Below are 20287 nucleotides of genomic sequence, written 5' to 3' on the forward strand. Positions count from 1 at the left end.
TTTTTTTTTTTTTTTTTTGGTTTTTCGAGACAGGGTTTCTCTGTGGTTTTGGAGCCTGTCCTGGAACTAGCTCTTGTAGACCAGGCTGGTCTCGAACTCACAGAGATCCGCCTGCCTCTGCCTCCCGAGTGCTGGGATTAAAGGCGTGTCTCCCACTTTTCCTATGGGTTCTAGGCTTGAACTCAGGTTGAAAGGTTGCCTCGCGAGCACTTTACTCACTGAGCCATCTTGCAGGCCCAAGATGGGGTTTATAAAGATATTTAATATAGGCCTAAGCATGAGGGTTGAGAAAGAGAGACAGACAGACAGGCACACCCACGAGCATGGGGTGTGAGCTCTGAGGAGTCTCAGAAGGACTCTTAGTAGGTACAGACTCATCATGGAAGACTTGAGAGTAGCAGCCAGATGCTTTTGTAAATGATGAATCAACTCCCTCCCATCACGTATGAGCATCCTTAAGCGTTCACTTCCAGATAACTCCAAAACAATGTTTATATGTAATATATGGATATGCAATTCTTGGACAAGACAGAATTTACTAACTGTATTTTGGGTTGTTTCATGTTTTGAGAAAAGATCTCACTTTGTAGCTCTGGCTGGCCTGGAACTTGGAGACATTTGTTTGCCTCTGCCTTCTCAGTAGTAAGATTGAAAGTGTGTGCCACTGCCTAGTGTATTTTGGATTTTAAGGTAGGAAATACTTTTGGATCAGGTTAATTGTGTAAGTGTATGCCTGTAATCCCAGCATTTGACAAGAGGATTGCCTTGAGTTCTAGGGTAGACTGCGGTACCTAGAAAGTGCTGGGGTCAGCCTAGACTACAAATAAAGTCCTTTGGGAATCAAATGATCCTTTCATAGGGGTTACCTAAGACCTTTGGAAAACAGATATTTGTATTACGATTCATATCAGTAGCAAAGATATGGTTATGAAGTAACTATGATTTTTTTTTTTTTTTGAAACAGGGTTTCTCTGTGTAGCTTTGGAGCCTGCCTTAGAACTCGCTCTGTAGACCAGCCTGGCCTCGAACTCACAGAGATCCTCCTGCCTCTGCCTCCTGAGGGCTGGGATTAAAGGCGTGCGCCACCACCACAGCCCCCCTGCTACAAAATAATTTTATGGTTGGGGTCACCACAGTATGAGGAGCTGTATTAAAGGGTCGCAGCATTAGGAAGGTTGAGAACCACTGATGGAGGTCATTTTGCTCAGCCTTTAAAAAGGGGAATGTCTTTTTTTTTTCTTTCATGCTTTGTTTTGTGTGTGGGATGCACGTGTGGGGGAAAGAACAGCCTTCAACCACAAGGGGATGCAGGTTTGGCTCCATTACCCACTGACCCACTGCAGCCCCTCCTCCTCCCCCACCCCCTGTCTCTTTGTGTTGTCTTTCAGATAGGTCCCCATGTAGCCCCCCAAATCCTGGTTTTCCTGCTTCCTCCTCCCAAGTACTGGGTCTACCTGTGAGCACCATGACATGCAGCTTTTGAAGAGGAGTCTTAGAGAGAGGTCTAAAGTGAACGTTTGATCCTTGTTGCAAAAAGAGACATCAGAGATCCAGAAATAACACAGACATGCAGAGCAATAAGTAGGGAAAACTAAAGCCAGTATAACAGCCCTAGTTGTCCAAGAACTCACTATGTAGACCAGGCTGGATTTAAACTTGCCGAAGTCCATTTGAATCTGTCTCTCGAGTGCTGGGATTAAAGGTATAGGCCTCTACTCCCAGCTCATCAAGGTATTTTTATCAGGACAGGCTCGTATGACTTGAAGAAAATGTGTTATGGCAGCTAAAAAGAATAAAATAATATAAGCTGGATATGGTGATACACACCTATAAGCCATGCTCTTGGGAGAACTGAGGCAGAAGGATGACCAACTTGAGGTCAGCCTGAGCTAGAGTGAGACCTTATCAGTGTGCTTCCATACCCCCAAAACGTTAAAAAGTAAAACAAAGCTTTACAGTATTGGAAACTATTGGCTGACTTTATGTCGTCAGTCCCCCAGCCCCCGCTTCAGAAGCTACATGTGAAGAAATGAGCAGTCACATAGTAATAAACAAGCCGTTTGAACGGGATGCATGTTGTTTTGATGTGCAGTGCATGTCAGTGGTGGCCTACTCCACTTAGCGTGTGGTTTTAATTATAAACAATGACTTTAGGTGGAGTGACTGGACTCGGTCCTGCTCCTCCTCTGTGTTCCTTATCTTAGTGGAATCATTTTCCAGCTGTGCAGAGAACCTCTGAATCATACGTCTATTTCATCCTCATATCAGAATAGTCACTGAGGCCAACTTAATTTCACCTTGGAAATATTTACTCTTAAAAATTTTAAGACTTTGATTGTTACTGGAAGTGTGGAGGTCAGAGGACAACTTGGAAGTTGGCTCTTTTTCTGCCTTTACATGGGCTCCAGGAATAGGTCATCAGGCTCGCGTTATCTTGTGTGTACACACACGTGTGTGACAACTTGCTGAAAGTCCTCCGTCCTCTATGTGGGCTCCAGGGATCAGACTTAGGTCATCAGACTGGACAACAGGCATCTCTATCCATTCAGCCATCTCAGCAACCTATGAGTGTCTCTCTGAGCAGTTAGAAGTGGAGAATTAACCAGCCAGCAACTGGTCACCATCTTTCTTTTCATGCTCTGGTGCTTTGAGGCAGGGTCACAGGCTGGCCCTCCTTTCACCTGTAGATAAAGGACAACCTTGAGTTTCTGCTGCTAGGACTCCACCTCCTAAGAACTGAGACTGTGTGTGCACCACTACACTTCACTTAGGGTCTTTAAATGATTATCATCATTAGTATTATAAGCTTTATGTGTGTGCACACGGGCACACTTGTGCTTGTGCAAGTGCCTGCAGTGCAGGTACCCTTGGAAGCCAACTCTGGAGCTGGAGTTATCACTGGTTGTGGGCCACCATGTTGCTATAAATCAAATTCCTGTCCTCTAGAAGAACAGTAGCTACTCTTTAAGTGCCTGAGCCATCTCTTCGATTTTTATATTATTTATTTATTTGTATGTATTTTTTTAGGCTGAGCTTGCTATGTAGACCAGGCTGGAATTCTCAGAGGTCTGCCTGGCTCTGCCTCCAGTGCTTGAATTAAAGGTGTGTGTCACCTCCCTGCCTTTAAATTACTTTTAATGGTACTATATTTTTGTTGCCTAATACACATTTTGTGTCCTTGTCTTTCTTATGAACAGCAACACAAAATATTTAACCTATTCAGTCTCGTAAAAAAAAAAAGTACAAAGTATTGGCCCAAATAAAGATTAAACCAGTTAAAGTCTAATTAAGAAGTTCTTCAAACTGAACTCACTAATTGCGAAAGTTTAATTAAATGTTGATAATCGCAGGTTGTCTGCATTAAGTCTTTCCCTTAATAAAACCTTAGCTCCCAGGCTGGAGAGATGGCTCAGAGGTTAAGAACACTGACTGTTCTTCCAGAGGTCCTGAGTTCAATTCCCAGCAACCACATGGTGGCTCACAGCCATCTATAATGAGATCTGGTGCCCTATTCTGTCCTGTAGGCAGACATGGAAACTAACACTGTATACTAAATAAATAAATATTTAAAAAAAAAAAAAACAAAAACCTTAGCTCCCCCTGCTCCCGGAATGGAAAAAGAGTTCCTGAGAAATCTGTATAATTTATGTAATTAACATTAAATTTACAGTAGAATGCTTTATACAGTCTAAGTGAAGGTGACTGAAAATTTTTAGTGTAATACAAAAAAATATAGTTAAAATGTAGTTTTGTCATTAACTGAAAGGCCTATTTTAGTATGGTAAATCATAAAAATATGCACTGAAGCTGGGCAGTGGTGACACATGCAGTCAGGGCAGGTGGATTTCTGAGTTTGAGGCCAGCCAGGTTTATAGAGACAGTTCCAGGACAGGTCTAAAAGCTACAGAGAAACCCTGTCTCAAGATTTCCTGAGTAAATTGGGAGCATGGGGACCTTGGGAGAGGGTAGAAGGGGAGGGGAGAGGAAAGGAGTGGGGTGGAGAAGCTCAATAAAAACAAACAAAAAAGAAACCCTGTCTCAAACAAACAAACAAACAAAAAATGCACTGAATACCAGGTGGTGGTGCACGTCTTTAATTCCAGCACTTGTGAGGCAGATACTGAGTTGGCCAGCATGGTCTACAGAGTGAGTTCCTGAACAGCCAGGGCTGTACAGAGAAACCCTGTCTCAAGATTTCCTGAGTAAATTGGGAGCATGGGGACCTTGGGAGAGGGTAGAAGGGGAGGGGAGAGGAAAGGAGTGGGGTGGAGAAGCTCAATAAAAACAAACAAAAAAGAAACCCTGTCTCAAACAAACAAACAAACAAAAAATGCACTGAATACCAGGTGGTGGTGCACGTCTTTAATTCCAGCACTTGTGAGGCAGATACTGAGTTGGCCAGCATGGTCTACAGAGTGAGTTCCTGAACAGCCAGGGCTGTACAGAGAAACCCTGTCTCAAAAACCAGGGGGAAAATGCATTGAAGCAATTTAGCAAACAGACTTTCAGTGAAACTTTATGCTGATGTGGGAGGGATTTCACTTTATAATAGATTGCCACCTGAGGTAAGGAAGCAGGGAATTTCATTGTAGAGACTGGCTTTTATGTTATTTATCTTGTTTATTATTAACAGGAATTGAAAAAAGAAACAAGTCTTGCTGGGCAGTGGTAGTGCATGCCTTTAATCCCAGCACTTGGGAGGCAGAAGCAGGTGGATCTCTGAGTTTGAGGCCTGCCTTGTCTGCAAGAACTAGTTCCAAGATAGGCTCCAAAGCTACAGAGAAACCCTGTCTCGAAAAACCGAAAGAAAAAGAAAAAAGTCTTATATATGTAAAGTGCAACTTACTGTCAAGCAAAATAATTCTTTATGTCTGCTTTTCTGTATGCTCAGGAACTGGGAAGTCATTCTTGAGGTGTAGGTGAATGTAGAAACTAATTATAGGAAGAATTAGAAGGAACACTCTGGCTGATATTTTGTAATGCTGATGATATATACATGAAAGAAGTCAGGGGGTTCTCTTTGTGTCATGAAGAGCTGAAAACCCTTTCAGCACTGGAGATTGCTTCGTACTCCACCTGTCCCCGCCCGCAGCCCATAGTTTTTCAAGTCTGGGTTTCTCTATGTAGCCCTGGACCTGGCTGGCCTTGAACTCAGTCAGATTCATCTGCCTCTGCCTTCCAAGTCCTGGGATCAAAGGTGCGCACCAACACCCAACTGGTATGTACTTTCTAAGATCAACTCTAGAACTAGGTTTTATTTTTGGAATGGGTAATGAACTCTGCTTTTAAAAGAGTGAAAAAGACATGATAGATTGAATTAATAACTGTTAAGGCATTAGTAAAATATAGAATGCTTTAATAAGTTATGAAAAAAGAAGTAACAGAAATGTTCGAAAGTCGAGAACTAGGACTGGGGGATGACCATGTGAGTGTTGGCTACACAAGCATGAGGACCTCAGCTCAGACCCTCAGAGCCTGCTGAAAAACACGTGTGACATGGCAGTATATGTTTGTGACTAAGTACCGGGGAGCTGGACACAGGCGGATCCCAGGAGGTGGTTGAGCATCCAGGCTGGCTGAAACTGCCAGCTTCAGGTTTGGTGAGAGATTCTATCTCGAAAATTATGAGCTGGGTATAGTGTCATATTCCTTTAATCCTAGCTCTTGGGAGGGAGAGGCCAGCCTGATCTGGATTGCAAGTTCCACTGTATCCCGGGTTATACAGTGATACCTTATCTCAAGCAAAACAAAATATAGTGAGGAGTGACAGAGGATGACACTTGACATTGACATTTGCTCTTCACAGCACAAGCCTTTCCCTACGTAGGCATAAGCCACACACAAGAACCAAAAGCAGAAAAGTTTGTTAAAGAGAAACTACGGGGCTCTCTGGAAGTAATAGAAATGTCCATTATCTCAGTTTGACGTTTTGCAATATGTTACTTGTTAAGACTTCAAATTATTTTTAATAGATTTATTTATTTACTATGTATACAGTGCTCTGCCTGCATACCAGGAAAGGGTACCAGATCTCATTACAGGTGGTTAAGAGCCACTATGTGGTTGTTGGGAATTGAACTCAGGACCTCTGGAGGAATAGCCAGTGCTTTTAATCTGAGCCATCTTTCTAGCCCCTCAAATTAATTTTAAAACTTACATATTATATGTAAACTCTATCTAAAAATTTGAATTATAGACTAAATCTGTATTTCTCAATCTGTGGGTTGAGACCCCTTTGGGGGTTGAACAATCCTTTCACAGGTCGCCTAAGACCATCAGAAAACACAGATATTTGCATTATGATTTATAATAGCAGCAAAGAAATAATTTTATGGTTGGGGTCACCACAGTGTGAGGAACTGTATTAAAGGGTTATAACATTAGGAAGACTGGGAATCACTGAACTATATTCATTGTGTGATAGGCAAAGGGCATTGTATTTAGTATAGAAAGGGGAAGTGAAAGAAAACATCAACAATCCGGAGTAATCTGTTTTCTGGGACAGGGTCCTGTATGGGCGCTCAGGCTGGCCCATTGCTCAGTATGTAATCTAAGCCGGCCTAAACTCCCTGCTGTTGTACCTTTGTCCGTGGGATTACACCTGGTAATCAGTTTGGTTTTTATCAATTGTGTTTGGGACAGGCTAATCTAGGCATTGAAGACAGGACAGATGAAATGTGAGCTGGAGATGTAGCTCAGTAGTAGAGCCCTTGCTTACCATGTGCCGAGATCAACCCTGACTGACACCCTACCCCACTCCACCCCACTCACCCACAGTTTATGCTTTTGTGTGTGTGCCCGCAGGTTAAAAAAAGTAAAATAGAGAAATGTAAATTTATTCCAAAAACTATATGATTGATATACTAGTTTGCTCTGGGTGTTGTAACAAATTACCATAAATGGATTAAACAACAGTTTATTCTCATAATCCTGGAAGTTAGAAATGAGCCGTAGGGACTGGAGGGATGGCTCAGTGGTTGATAGCCCTGGCTGCTCTTCCAGAGGACCTGAGTTCAATTCCTAGCATCCACATGGTGGCTCACAGCCATCTGTGGTGCCCTCTTCTGGCCGGCAGGTAAACACGCAGAGCTCTCAGATAAAATATAAACAAATAAATAAATCAGCATTAACCCAGGTATAGTCCCCTCCAGAGTCCTGTAGGGTTTTTTTTCTTTTCAACCTGGAAGTAGCAGCCATCAGTCAGTCCTTGCTGGTGGCTGTAGTGCTTTGTTCTTTGCAGTCACGCTGCTTTCTCTCGGTTGAACTGGTTGGTCCTGTTTACAATATCTCAAAACTGTATAGCCATTGTGGCTTGAAACTTGATCTGTAAATCAGCCTGCCTCTAACTTACAGAGCTCTACCCACTTCTGCCTCGAGTGCTGGGCCCACCACGTTGGGTTGTTGTCCTTATAGATTTAAGGTATACCTAGATGAGCCAGGAAAACCTCATCTCAGAACTCTCAATTGAATCAGATCTGCCAAGGCCTCTTGGCTGCATACGGCCCATTCAGAGATTGCAGGTTTGGATAGAGATACTTTTAGGGGCCATTAGCCAACCTGATACAGTAGTTATTTTAAAAGCAGCTTGGGCATGAGTTAAAAAACAAGCTAAAAAGTAGAAAGGTTCCTTACATTTTTTGATGGTGGAGGTTAAGATGGGATCTAGCTATGTAATCCAAACTGGTCTTGTATTTATGATTCTGCCTCAGTGTCCTTGTGTGGGGACTACAGGAGAGCTCATGGCCTGATCTTTCTGTTTTGGCCTTGTGTTCTTTTATTATGGAAGAAAAATGAAATTACATTAAGAGTATACAGAGCCAGGTTTGGTGACGCATACCTTTAATTCCAGCCCTCAGAAGGAGAAGACAGAAGGGTCACAAGTTTGAGGCCAATGTATCTGTCTTTTAAAAAGGAAAGACAGCTCATCGGTTAAGACCACTTACTGCTCTTGTACAGGACCCTCGTTCAGTTCCAAGGGGATCTTCCATCCTCCTCTGACCCTGTGGGCTCCTTCATGCATGTGACGCAAATGTACGCTCAGGCGCATCTACATAAAATAGAGACAGATTTTCTTCTTCTTCTTTTTTTTTGCATTTTATTTATTTGTTTTTTCGAGACAGGGTTTCTCCGTAGCTTTGGGGCCTGTCCTGGAACTAGCTCTGTAGAGCTGGCCTCGAACTCACAGAGATCCACCTGCCTCTGCCTCCTGGGTGCTGGGATTAAAGGCGTGCGCCACCACCACTCAGCTTGAGACAAATTTTCTTTACAATGTGCTTTCTCTGTTTTAGCTTAAAGCAATAAATGTCGATCTCCAAAGTGATGCTGCTCTGCAAGTGGACATTTCGGATGCTCTCAGTGAAAGGGATAAGGTCAAGTTCACTGTTCACACGAAGGTAAAGTGGGAGTGTTTTGTGTTTCTTTAAAAATGCTGTTACTTGGGGGCTGGAGAGATGGCTCAGTGGTTAAGAGCATTGCCTGCTCTTCCAAAGGTTCTGAGTTCAATTCCCAGCAACCACATGGTGGCTCACAACCATCTGTCATGAGGTCTGGTGCCCTCTTCTGGCCTGCAGACATACACACAGACAGAATATTGTATACATAATAAATAAATAAATATTTTTAAAAAATGCTGTTACTTGTGTAATATATTGGGTGGAACTCAAATTTTGACTTAAATTGACTGCTGTTTTAGCAAACAAACTTAGGGAAGTTAATTTTTTTATTTATTTTTTTTTTTTTTTTTGAGATGTGTAATTCTGCCTCTGGAAACTGGCTGTGCAGACCAGGCTGGAGAAGTTACTTATGATTTTAGGAATTAACACAGAAACTAGATATAAATGTAATTTCTAGGTGTGTGTGTGTGTGTGTGTCAGCCTGCCTATCCATCCATCTATCTCACTATGTACTCTGACTGGCCTGGAACTCCCTGCGTAGACCAAGCTGGCCTCAGCTCCCAGAGATCTGTCTGCCTCTGCTTTTTGACTTCTGGGTGAGTGCCACCACACCCAGCTAATAGTATAACTTTTAAGTGATGATAACAGTACAAGATCCAAGGATAATTTTACTTTTATTCAAGAAAATTGCTGTCTTTACAGAGCTCGTTGCCAAATTTTAAACAAAATGAATTTTCGGTCGTTCGACAACATGAGGAATTTATCTGGCTTCATGATTCCTTCGTTGAAAATGAAGACTATGCAGGTTACATTGTGAGTATTTGGTTTCGTTTTCTTAAGATTTTTCTTTCTTTTTTTAATGTGCATGCATATAGGTGTGGGGGGGCGGTGTCCACACAGGTCAGAAGAGACACTGTGAAGTTGAGTTACACGAAATTGTTGAGCTGCCTAACATGGGTACTAGGAACCAGGTCCTGTGGAAGAGCACCAAATTGCTGAGCCATCTCTCTAGCCCTTTTAAAAATTATGTATATGTGTGTCTGTGTGCAAGTCAGCACAGGTGCCTATGGAGGCCAGAGGCATCAGATGCCCTTGGAGCTGGAGTTAGAGGTGGTTGTGAGCCACCCACCAGTATTAGGGCCTGATCTTGGCTCCTCCACAAGAACTAACTCTCTGTCTTTACTGCTAGCCATCTCTTCAGTCCAAGTTTTCATTTTCTAAGAACGTTTTAGAAACTCATGTGGTTTTGTTTAGCATTTTTAGTAACTGATGTGATTTGTAAAAATGCCAGTTACTAGGCACTGGCTACCACTTCTTATCCTGAGCTGTCTTGTCTTACTTTGAAAACGGTTATACTTTTTTTTTGCTTAACCTTGAATTCTTTTTTGTTTATTCAAATTAGAGTCTTGCCCTGTTGTCTGTTCTGTAGGCTGACCTTGAACCTGCTACAGTAGAGATTCTGCCATTCTGCCTCAAGTGTTAGGGTTATAGGCAGGAGCCCTTCTAAACAGGATAATTAGTATTGGAGTAGGTAATTAATTGAGGAATGTTACTGTACTTGTTTTTGGATGCTTAAGTGGACAGAAACTTAGAGGTTGGAAGGCTCCATAAGATCAGGTGGTGGCACACGCCTTTAATCCCGAGGCAGAGATAGGCAGATCTCTGTGAGTTCGAGGTCAGCCTGGTCTACAAGAGCTAGTTCCAGGACAGGCACCAAAGCTACACATAGAAACCCTTTCTTGAATAAAAAAAGAAAAAGTTGTGATCAAGAGTAAGTGGCTATTCTTCCTCAGCTGTTGAGCACATTCAGTCCTGAAATTTATGATTTCCCTGGGGCTATCATGGGCTGCCTGTGTCTCCATCCTGAGGCCAGCACCTCCTTGAGTCATGTTTTTCTGTAGCTCAGGTTTGGGGACTGACCAAAGGCTCTTTTTCCCCCACTTTCTTTCTTTGTGATGATGCATTTTTTTTCTACTTTATCAATTAAGCTAAATATTCCTCATCAATTAAGACTGTCTTATTTTTATATACCCTTGTTTGCCATTGTGCCTGCTGTATCAGCTGCTCAGTGAGTATTTGCTGAGCCCTGCTGCTCTCTTACCTTGTCCCTTTTCTCATAGCAATTTTTATCTTTAAATGTTTTTTATTTAGGGGTCTGGACAGATGGTTCAGCAGTTTGGAGCACTTGCTGCTCTTGTAGAAGACCCAGGTTCAGTTCCCAGCACCCACACGGCACCTCACAATCATCAGGGACCCAGTGCCTTCTTCTGGCCTCTGAACAGTAGAGGGCACACATATGGTGTGCAGACATACAGGCAAAACGAGAATGCACATCAGTTTTGTTCATTGAAAAGTTTAATGATAATATCTATGTATTTGGGCTTTTTTAAAACTGAAAATGGATTTTTTTAATGCAATCTATTCTAATCATAGTTTCCCATTATCTCCCAGATCCTCTCTACCTTCCCACCCATCCAGCCTCACACCTTCTTTCTCTTTCTCTTTAGAAAACAAACAGGCAAGTAAAACAACAAATGAAGGGGGGTGGGGCATGAGAAACACACACAGACATGGATACACATGGATTGGAAACCATATAAGCAAAAGACCAGTTAAAAAAAATGCCCAGACAAAACATTATAAGATACACACACACACACATACACACACACACTAAAAAAAAATCTCTAAAAATACCCTTGAGTTCCTTTTGTGTTGGCCATCTCCTGCTGCACTTAGACCTGCACTTAAGCGTGGTTTGTATACCTAATGAGACCCATTGGAGAAAAATTATTTTTCCTTTCCAAGAGTTTATCAACTAGAGGTGGCTTCTGGGTTAAGGTGGGAGTTCTTGTCTACTTCCTCCTCTCACCACTGGGACCCCATCTGGCCTGTGCGGGCCTTGTTTCCCTTTGTCATCCATGTCCCCTGGCTCTTCAGTCTTCTAGGCTCCTCTTTCATACAGTTCCCTGAGCCCTGAGAGGAGGGATTTGATAAGCATCCCATGTTAGGATCGGGCGTGCCTCGGTCTCTCACTCTCTGTGCATCGTCCAGGTGTGGGTCTCTGTGTTTTCATCAGCTTCTCTGAGGGCTGAACAAGAAGGCACCATCTGCCCTGTGTGCAGGGCCAGCCTGGTCTGCAGAGTGAGTTCCAGACAGTCAGGGCTACACAGGGAAATCCTGTCTCGGAACCAGAAAACAAACAAACAAAAAAAAACACTATCTGCTTCCCAGGACAGCACAAACACTGCCTTTTGAATCAAAATCTCATATGACCAAAGCTGAGTTGGGTTTGCTGTGTGGAGAATCCTGGCTTTGAACTCTTTCTTGTTCCTCCTTTCTATCCTTCGATTTGCTGTCCTTATCCTCATGCCTCAACCTTCCAAGATTGGTTATATACTTGTGAGCTACTTTTTTTTTTGTTTGTTTGTTTGTTTTTGTTTTCGAGACAGGGTTTCTCTGTAGTTTTTGGTGCCCGTCCTGGAACTAGCTCTTGTAGACCAGGCTGGCCTCGAACTCACAAAGATCCTCCTGCCTCTGCCTCCCAAGTGCTGGGATTAAAGGCGTGCGCCATCACCTATTTTTGGTGTGTACTACAATTGGCTGTTTCCTTGTTTTTAATATTGTGTGTGTGTGTGTGTGTGTGTTTGAGCTGAGGTGTTACTGTAATCCAGGCTGGCCTGGAACTCCATAAGGAGCTGGAACTGGCCTTAGGCTGATCTTCCTTCCTCTGTTTTGTGTGGATTATAGATGTGTGTTGCTGCTGTTTTGTTTTGTTTTTTTTTTTTAGTTGAAAAAAAATTTCATGTGATTTATTAATCACTAAGCATCTTACATTTTTTCCTTTTCTTTTTTTTTTCTTTCCTTTTTTTTTGAAACAGGGCTTCACTTGCAGCCCTGGCTGGCCCGTGTTAAACTCTATGTTTATTGTTTGTGTATGAGCATACCCATAATTCAGAAAACAACTTGTAGGAGTAAGTTTTCTTCTTCCACCATGTGGGTTCCATAGAAAATACTTAGGTAATCGGGCTTTCTGTTAATTGTCTTTACCCTCTGAGCCATCCTGCCAGCCCCGCAGCTCATTTGTGTTTTATTTTGAGATAGGTTCTTACTAAGCTGCCCGTGGTTGCCTCATGCCTCAACTGCCCAATACGGGATTATATGGTCCTTTACTCCTGGCTTGAGAACTACCTGTTTTGTTTGTTTATTCATTAGCTTTTCAAGACAGGGTTTCTCTGTGATAGCCCTAACTGTCCTGGAACTCTGAAGAGCAGACTGGCCTTGAATTTACAGAGATCCATCTGCCTGCCTCTGTTTCCCAGCACTATGTAGTTGTAGCTGACCTAGAACTCCCTATGTAGACCAAGGTAACCTTGAAAACCCAGAGATCTCTGCCTTAGTATCTTTGCGTTCTGTAGTTAAAGTTGTGCACCAGGTGTACACCTGGCTAGAACTGTCTAATTAATTAATTAATTCGTTTGTTTGTTTATTTTTGATTTTTCGATGCAGGGTTTCTTAGTAGCTATGGAGTCTGTCCTGGAACTCACTCTGTAGACCAGGCTGGCCACGAACTCACAGAGAGCCTCCTGAGTGCTGGAATTAAAGGCGCGCACTGCTACCATCTGACATGTCTTAAATTTTGACAATTTTAACGTTTATGTGTATAACATGTTTGTGTGTGGAGCATATACGTGGGATTGCAGGTGTGTGCCGCTGTGTCTGGCGTGTACATGGGATAAGAACTGAACCCATAAGGCTTTGCTCTGCAGTGCTTTATCCCTGGGCCGTGTCTCCACTCAAGAACTATCCCAGTGCCAAAATAAAACAGTACTAGGGGAGCTGGGCACTTGGAGGGGTGAGGTGAGAGGGTTTGCTGCAAGTTGTAGGCCATCCAGTGCTACAACTAATAAAACAGTGTTATACTATATTTCTTCCTTGATATAAAGGAACCCACAGATTTTGATTTTTAAAACTAGTTTTACAAAGTTTCCTAATCTCAATTTTGGTATTTCTGGTTCTTAATTCATTTGTGGGTTTTTTTTTTTTTTTTTTTTTTTTTTGGTTTTTAGAGACAGGGTTTCTCTGTGGCTTTGGAGCCTGTCCTGGAACTAGCTCTGTAGACCAGGCTGGTCTCGAACTCACAGAGATCCACCTGCCTCTGCCTCCCGAGTGCAGGGATTAAAGGCGTGCGCCACCGCTGCCCGGCCAGTAGGCCAGCATTGTGTTTCTGTTGTTTGAGGCAGGGTTTCACTTTGTAATCAAGGCTGTCCTCAGAAGTATTAGGTAGGGCAGGTTGGTCTCAAATTTGCGGCCATTCTACTTCAGCCTCCCGAGTACCGGAACCGCCATCTTCAGATAGTGTGGTACAGTGCTGAAAGACATCACTTAGAGCCGTCGATGGCTCACTGGGTGTAGTCATGTCTGCCACCAAGCCCTGAAAACCTGAGTTTGATCCCTGGGTCCCACATGGTGGGAGGGGAGAACCGAGTCCTGCAGTGTCTTCTCTGACCACTGCACATGCTTGGGCCTGTGTGCATGTGCACACCTAAAACAATGTTAGAGAAATGGTTCCTTACAGGTAACTTTTTGGTTTATTGTAGATCCCACCAGCACCACCAAGACCTGACTTTGATGCTTCACGGGAAAAACTGCAGAAGCTTGGAGAAGGGGAAGGGTCGATGACAAAGGAAGAGTTCACCAAGATGAAGCAGGAGCTGGAAGCGTATGTGACGGGGTTTTGTTAGTCTCCTTAGCTTTGCTTTAATGCCTTTCTGAGCTCTCTGATATTCATTCTTCTAACCATTTCACTGTACTGACTGAAATACCCAGGTTAAGTCATAACAGCCTGTGTTAAAGGGTCAGACAGTTGTCTCCTGTCACTGTCGGAACTTTAAATTATTTAAATAGACTCTGAAGATTGAGGGGTCTGAAACCTTATTAGAATATTAGGAAGGGAACATAACTTTCTTTTTTGTTTTTTTTTTTCAGTACAGAGTCTCTATGTAACAACTCTGTCTTGGAACTTGCTTTGTAGATCAGGCTGGCCTTGACTCACAGAGATCCTGCCTCTGCCTCCCAAGTGCTGAATTTAAAGGCGTGTGCCACCACCGCCCGACTTTCTTCTTCTTTTATTAAACTTTGGAACTTTCTACTTTTGGGAGGTATGAAAATTATTTTAATTCTTTTTTTTTAAGATTTATTTATTCATTACGTACACAGTGTTCAGCCTCCATGTATGCCTGCAGGCCAGAAGAGGGCACCAGATCTCATTACAGATGGCTAGGAGCCACCATGTGGTTGCTGGGAATTGAACTCAGGACCTCCGGAAGAGCAGTCAGTGCTCTTAACCTGTGAGCCTATTATCTTAATTCTTATGATGGTTAGCATCAATCTGATATGTGATCTCAGAGCGCTACCCAGCTGCTTGCAACAAAGATACCTGTTAGGTTTCTGGATCTTTTTTGGTTTTTAATTTTACTTTTTCAAAGTAGCAAGAAAACTTTATTCATAAAGAAAGGGAAAGCAGACAGGCAGTGGTGGCTTAGGAGGCAGAGGCAAGTAAATCTCTGAGTTTAAGGTCTGGTCTACAGAGTGAGTTCCCGGACAACCAGGGCTTCACAGAGAAACTCTGTCTAAAAAAATAAGCAAAAACCAAAAGAGGACATAACTACAGATCAGAGATACACTGAGACACTGCTGGGAATGGGGTGGCTCAGCAGGCAGAGCACTTGAGTCCCCAGAGCTCACACAGGGCAGAGAGAGAGGACTGACTGACTCTTCACGTTGTCCTCCGACCCTACACATGATGCGCGTGTGCACACACAGTTAAAAGAGGAAAGCAGTGATGGCGGGCCATGTGAGGGAAAGAATACTCAAGGGCCTCGTCAGTGTGCTGGGAGTTGTCCAAGGGAGTAAATTTTCTTGTGTTGTCACCTCCATTTCTCTTTTGCTGGCCATTTTTCCCTTGTGCATTTTCTTTACTTTTTTTGTTTTATTTTTTCAAGCATCTATTCATATGCTACTAAATGCTAAGAAGTTGCTGTGAAAAGGTAAATGCATAAGCTAGGTCTTTGTTAAAGTGTAAAATGACACGTTAACGTTCAGTCGGTTCGGATACAGCAGTAGTCTCATAGAATAATGTAATTAATGCTGAGAAGACTGGGTGCTGGAAATTGGCAGAGCACATTATTCTGCAGGCCCTGTTTTCAGTGGCCCTGATCGTGGTTCTTTTGTGGTCTGGTTAGGGGTTGGATAACAGAGAGCCTTGGGTTTGTCCCACTGCCATCTCCATCCTCTGCACCCTTCTCTTTTGTCTGCACTGATGGCTACCCTCACAGAGATCAAACTGCTCCCCACACTGAGCCTGCTGGTGTGCGGGTATGTAAAACTTATGCTTCATGCACGAAGTTGAAGCAAGAATATCAGGCTTTTTCCTTTTGGTTCCCCCCCACGCACACATACACATACAACTGTTGTGTGCTGCTATATGGTTGCTGGGATTCATTGATAATATATCTTAAACACATTTCTTCAATAGAAATAGTTGCTCTGTGGTTGTTTTTTTCTCACATACTTAGGTTAAAATATGAAAATAATTATTATTTTTTTTAATATTTATTTATTATGTTTACAATATTCTTTCTGCATGTATGCCTGCAGGCCGGAAGAGGGCACCAGACCTCTTTACAGATGGTTGTGAGCCACCATGTGGTTGCCGGGAATTGAACTCAGGACCTTTGGAAGAGCAGGCAATGCTCTTAACCACTGAAAATAATTATTAACACTGAAAATATGATTGAGATTTTTGTCTTAAGGCAATGATTATATAAAATTCGAGTTATTGAGGTTGTATCGAATCATTTTTCTAGAGCTAAAAAACAAATACCCCAATAGTGACCTAACATAAACTTGCATAATAGAAAAGTTTGTAAGACTTGATATTAACATTTAGATACAATAAAGACTAAAATAAAGTAGCATGAGGCTGTTTCAGAAATGAGTTTTTCATTTTTACTAAACTGTTCAACTAAAAGCTCTGTTGATATGAATTATGTCTCTGCCTTCCTGGTTTACATTTAGAATGCTCCGGAGAATAATTGCTGGGATGACTTCTCGTTTATGCCATTGTTCACTTTTAATTTTATGTTGTTTCTAGTGAATATCTGGCGATTTTCAAGAAGACAGTCGCAATGCATGAGGTGTTCCTGTGCCGTGTGGCAGCACATCCTATTTTGAGAAAGGATTTGAATTTCCACGTCTTCTTGGAATATAATCAAGATGTGAGTGTCAGCCTAATGAAAGCAGTGATGGCATCGTTGTTGCTCTTTGTTATTTTTTATGGAGTTTGAAAGGGCAGAAGAGGTAGCACCAGCTAACATGAGCACGGCCTTGGGTCTGGCAGCCTGCACCAAGTTTCATAAGCCCGGAAAGGGCAGAGCCATCTCACAGGTCCAAAGGCTTTGATTTTTCAAGTGCCACATTTTTAGTGGTGAAGCAGAGAGCTTGAGTGGATCAGTTAAATCAAGTTATAAATTAAACTTCCATAATCCAAAAGCCCGAAATTAACTTTTGTGTGTTTCTGTGAGACCGAGGCCCAAGTATCCTAGATTGGCTTCAAACTCTGTGCAACCCTGGATGAGTGCTGTGAATATAGGCATGTGCTGCTGTGCCCAGGTCTTACATGTGCAGGCGTAGAACTTAGAGATTGATTTCGTCTCCGTGAACTGAGCTACATCCCTGGGCCAAAAACGTTGGGTTTTGTTGTTGTAGTTGTTGTTGCTGTTTTCTTCCTTTTTTTTTTTTTTTTTTTAGTCTGTAGTTCAGGCTAGCCTCAAACTCTCAATACTCCCTCTGCTATCTTAAGATTACAGGCATGCACCATTTGTTCTTTTTAAACTTTCTCATTCTTAATACGTTTCAGGGATTGAGATGGTTCTGAGAGGAAAGACGCCTGACATGAGTTCTGTCCCTTAAGTCCCTATAACCTTTTCTCTTAGCTGGCGGGGCCTGGGCCAGATTGTGTGATATTCAGTTCAGGTCCTTTAAATTTTAGTTCTATCAATTGATGTAAATCCAAGTGCTTATTTTTATTGTGTAAGAAGTTTCTTTTGTGTAGTCGGGATGGAAAAACTAATCATGATATTCAATTTTTGTGGCCTAAGTGTATTGTTTATTTTTAAGTAAAGGATATAAATATATAAAAAAGAAAGAGAGAAAGCCATGCATCATACCTGACTCCAGCACATTTTTTTATTTTGTTTTTTTGAGACAGTTTCTTTGCATAACATTTTCTGGCTGTCAGGAACTTGCTCTGTAGACCAGGCTGGCCTTGAACTCATAGAGATCTGTCTGCCTCTGCCTCCTGAGTACTGGGGAAAGGCGTGCATGACCCTTTAAAAGAATTTTTAATTGCATTTTTATTGTATGTGGTTGCACTTGTGGGGTCACAGGATGACTTGTGAAAGTCCTTTTCCTTCCACCTTATGGAATCCTAGGGATTGAAGGCAGGTTGTTAGGCTCAGTGATAAGTTCCTTAGCCATCTTCCTAGTTTGATAATGTGGGTTATGTCCTTTATTTAATTTAGTTTTCATGTCTTTCCATTTTGATTACTATTTGAAACAACTGTTGGTAGCTGTTGAGTTGTCAGAGAAAGTTACACACTTCTAAGAGTTTTTAATGGAGCCAGTGTGGTGTGCACAGGGCTGAGAGGCAGAGGCAGGTGGCTCTCTGAGTTCAAGACCAGCCTGTGCAACTTAAAGAGACCCTGTCTCAAATAAAGTCTTTGATAAGGAGATTAGAGTTTTTTTTTTTTTTTAAGATTTATTTATTTGTTACGCAACAACTTTCTGCCTCCATTTATACCCATATGCCAGAGGAGGGCGCCAGATCTCATCACAGATGGTTGTGAGCCACCATGTGGTTGCTGGGAATTGAACTCAGGACCTCTGGAAGAGCAGACAGTGCTCTTAACCTCTGAGCCATCTCTCCAGCCCCGGAGATTAGAGTTTTATTTTATTTTGACCTTCTGAAGTAGGGTCACTTCTCCCCAGGCTTGCAGAACCCTGCTGCCTTGTGTTCCCAGGGTTGGGATTAAGGCTTGTGAGATCGTGGTACCGATAGCACCCGTACTGACCATGCAGTGTGCCTTCATGGTGGTCGTGAGAGACTGTAAAGACAGAGTTTACACAACTCTTCGGTTTGTTCCAGACAGGATCTCCTAAAGTAACCCTGGCTATCCTGGAACTTGCTCTGTAGAGCAGACAAATCTTCCTACCTCTGCCTCCCAGAGTGCTGACATTAGGTGTATGCCTGACTGTAGTTCAGTTTTTTCCTTTTTTGAGATAGCCTTACCATGTAGACTGTCTGTCTACAGCCCTGACTGTTCTAGAACTCATTATATAGACCAAGATGGCCTTGAACTCACAGGAGATCTGGCCAGTGCTAGGATTAAAGGTACCAGCTATTACACCTGTCTGAGTTCTGGGGTTTTATTTGTTTGTTTTTGTTTTTTATTGTGAGCCTGCTAAGCCCCTAAGCCCCTCTAGCCCATTTTTAAAAATAATTAGTTGATTTTTTTTTCCTCTTGTGTAGTCCTGGCTATCCTGGAACTCACTTTGTAGACTGGCCCTGTTTTTGGAAGTGCATGGTATCTTTAGCTGTCTTTAGCATGCTCCCACCTCTGGGGGTAGGATATAACCACGAGCAGCCGCAATAGACTGTATGCTTTGGGAACCTCTTGGACAGCCCTGGTCAACAACTCAAAAGAGGGCTTCTCAAAAATAAATAAATAAATAAATAAATAAATAAATAAATAAATAAATAGGGTTTCTTGGGAATTTTGTTAGTTTCCTCCTGGTAATCATTCATGCTGTTCCAAGTTACCTTTTATTTCCCTTGTACTTTTAAGTTGCTGACCCGCAACACAAGACTAAAGATTCTGTTCAAAGTAAGGGGGAGTAAGAAATTTGCCTAATGTATTTTAGAACTACTACAGAATCATGATAATGTGTTGTACTTACTCCGCTACATTTCTTCGGTTTGAAGGAATTAAACTTATATATTTTTAATTATGGACTAAAGTTTTACTTACTTATTTTGTTTGGGTTATTTATTTTCGGTGGGGATTTTATTGTTGCTGTTTTGAGATAGGGTTTTTCTGTGTAGTCCTGGCTGTCCTGCTGCCTCTGCCTCCTGAGTGCTGGGATATGTGCAGAGGTATGCACCACCACGCCCAGCTCTGAATTAAATATTTAGTTGCCACTTTAGTATATAACAATGTCCGGCAGGAAGGTGAGAGAGCTGTTTGCGACTGGATTATCAGATGGTAAAGTTAAGTTGGCCTTTTCCGTCTGAGTCCTGGAGAGTGACACTTGAGCATTTGAGTTCTACCAATTTCCTCTTTTATTTACTTTAAAATTTAAAAGAAAAAGCAGTCTTGTGTAATCCAGGCTGCACTCAAACTTGCTGTGCAGCTAAGTGACCAGTTATGTGCCACCATGGTTGACACTCCTACAGATACACACAGAGATTGCTACTTTTCCAGGCGTGGTAGCGCATGCCTTAATGCTAGCACTCAAGCAGGCAGAGCTCTGTGTCTCTGAGTTCAATGTCAGCCTGGTCTACAGAGCAAGTTCCCAAACAGCCAAGGCTACCCAGAGAAACCCTGTCTCAAGAAAACCCAAAGGGTTTAGAAATTGACGTCCTTTAAGATTTCTATTTAAGCCGGGTGGTGGTGGCGCATGCCTTTAATCTCAGCACTCAGGAGGCAGAGGCAGGTGGATCTCTGTAAATTTGAGGCCAGCCTGAGCTACAAGAGCTAGTTCTAGGACAGGCTCCAAAGCTACAGAGAAACCCTGTCTCGAAAAAAGAAAAAAACAAACAAACAAACAAAAAA

At 42.4% G+C, this 20287-nt stretch overlaps 1 protein-coding gene across 1 annotated transcript in view; it reads left to right on the forward strand.

Moving 5' to 3' along the window:
- The window catches only part of Snx6 (sorting nexin 6), a 37324-nt gene that overhangs the window by 2519 nt on the left and 14518 nt on the right, over window positions 1-20287 (forward strand). Inside the window, exons 3-6 of the mRNA XM_050138845.1 lie at window positions 8289-8393; window positions 9096-9206; window positions 13994-14115; window positions 16549-16672. Coding sequence (XP_049994802.1) covers window positions 8289-8393; window positions 9096-9206; window positions 13994-14115; window positions 16549-16672 — 462 coding nt within the window. The remainder of the gene's footprint in view (window positions 1-8288; window positions 8394-9095; window positions 9207-13993; window positions 14116-16548; window positions 16673-20287) is intronic.

Source organism: Alexandromys fortis, unplaced genomic scaffold (assembly GCF_014885135.2).
Source record: "Alexandromys fortis isolate MF-2015 unplaced genomic scaffold, M_Fortis_MF-2015_v1.1 scaffold_35, whole genome shotgun sequence".
Classification (NCBI taxonomy): domain Eukaryota; kingdom Metazoa; phylum Chordata; class Mammalia; order Rodentia; family Cricetidae; genus Alexandromys; species Alexandromys fortis.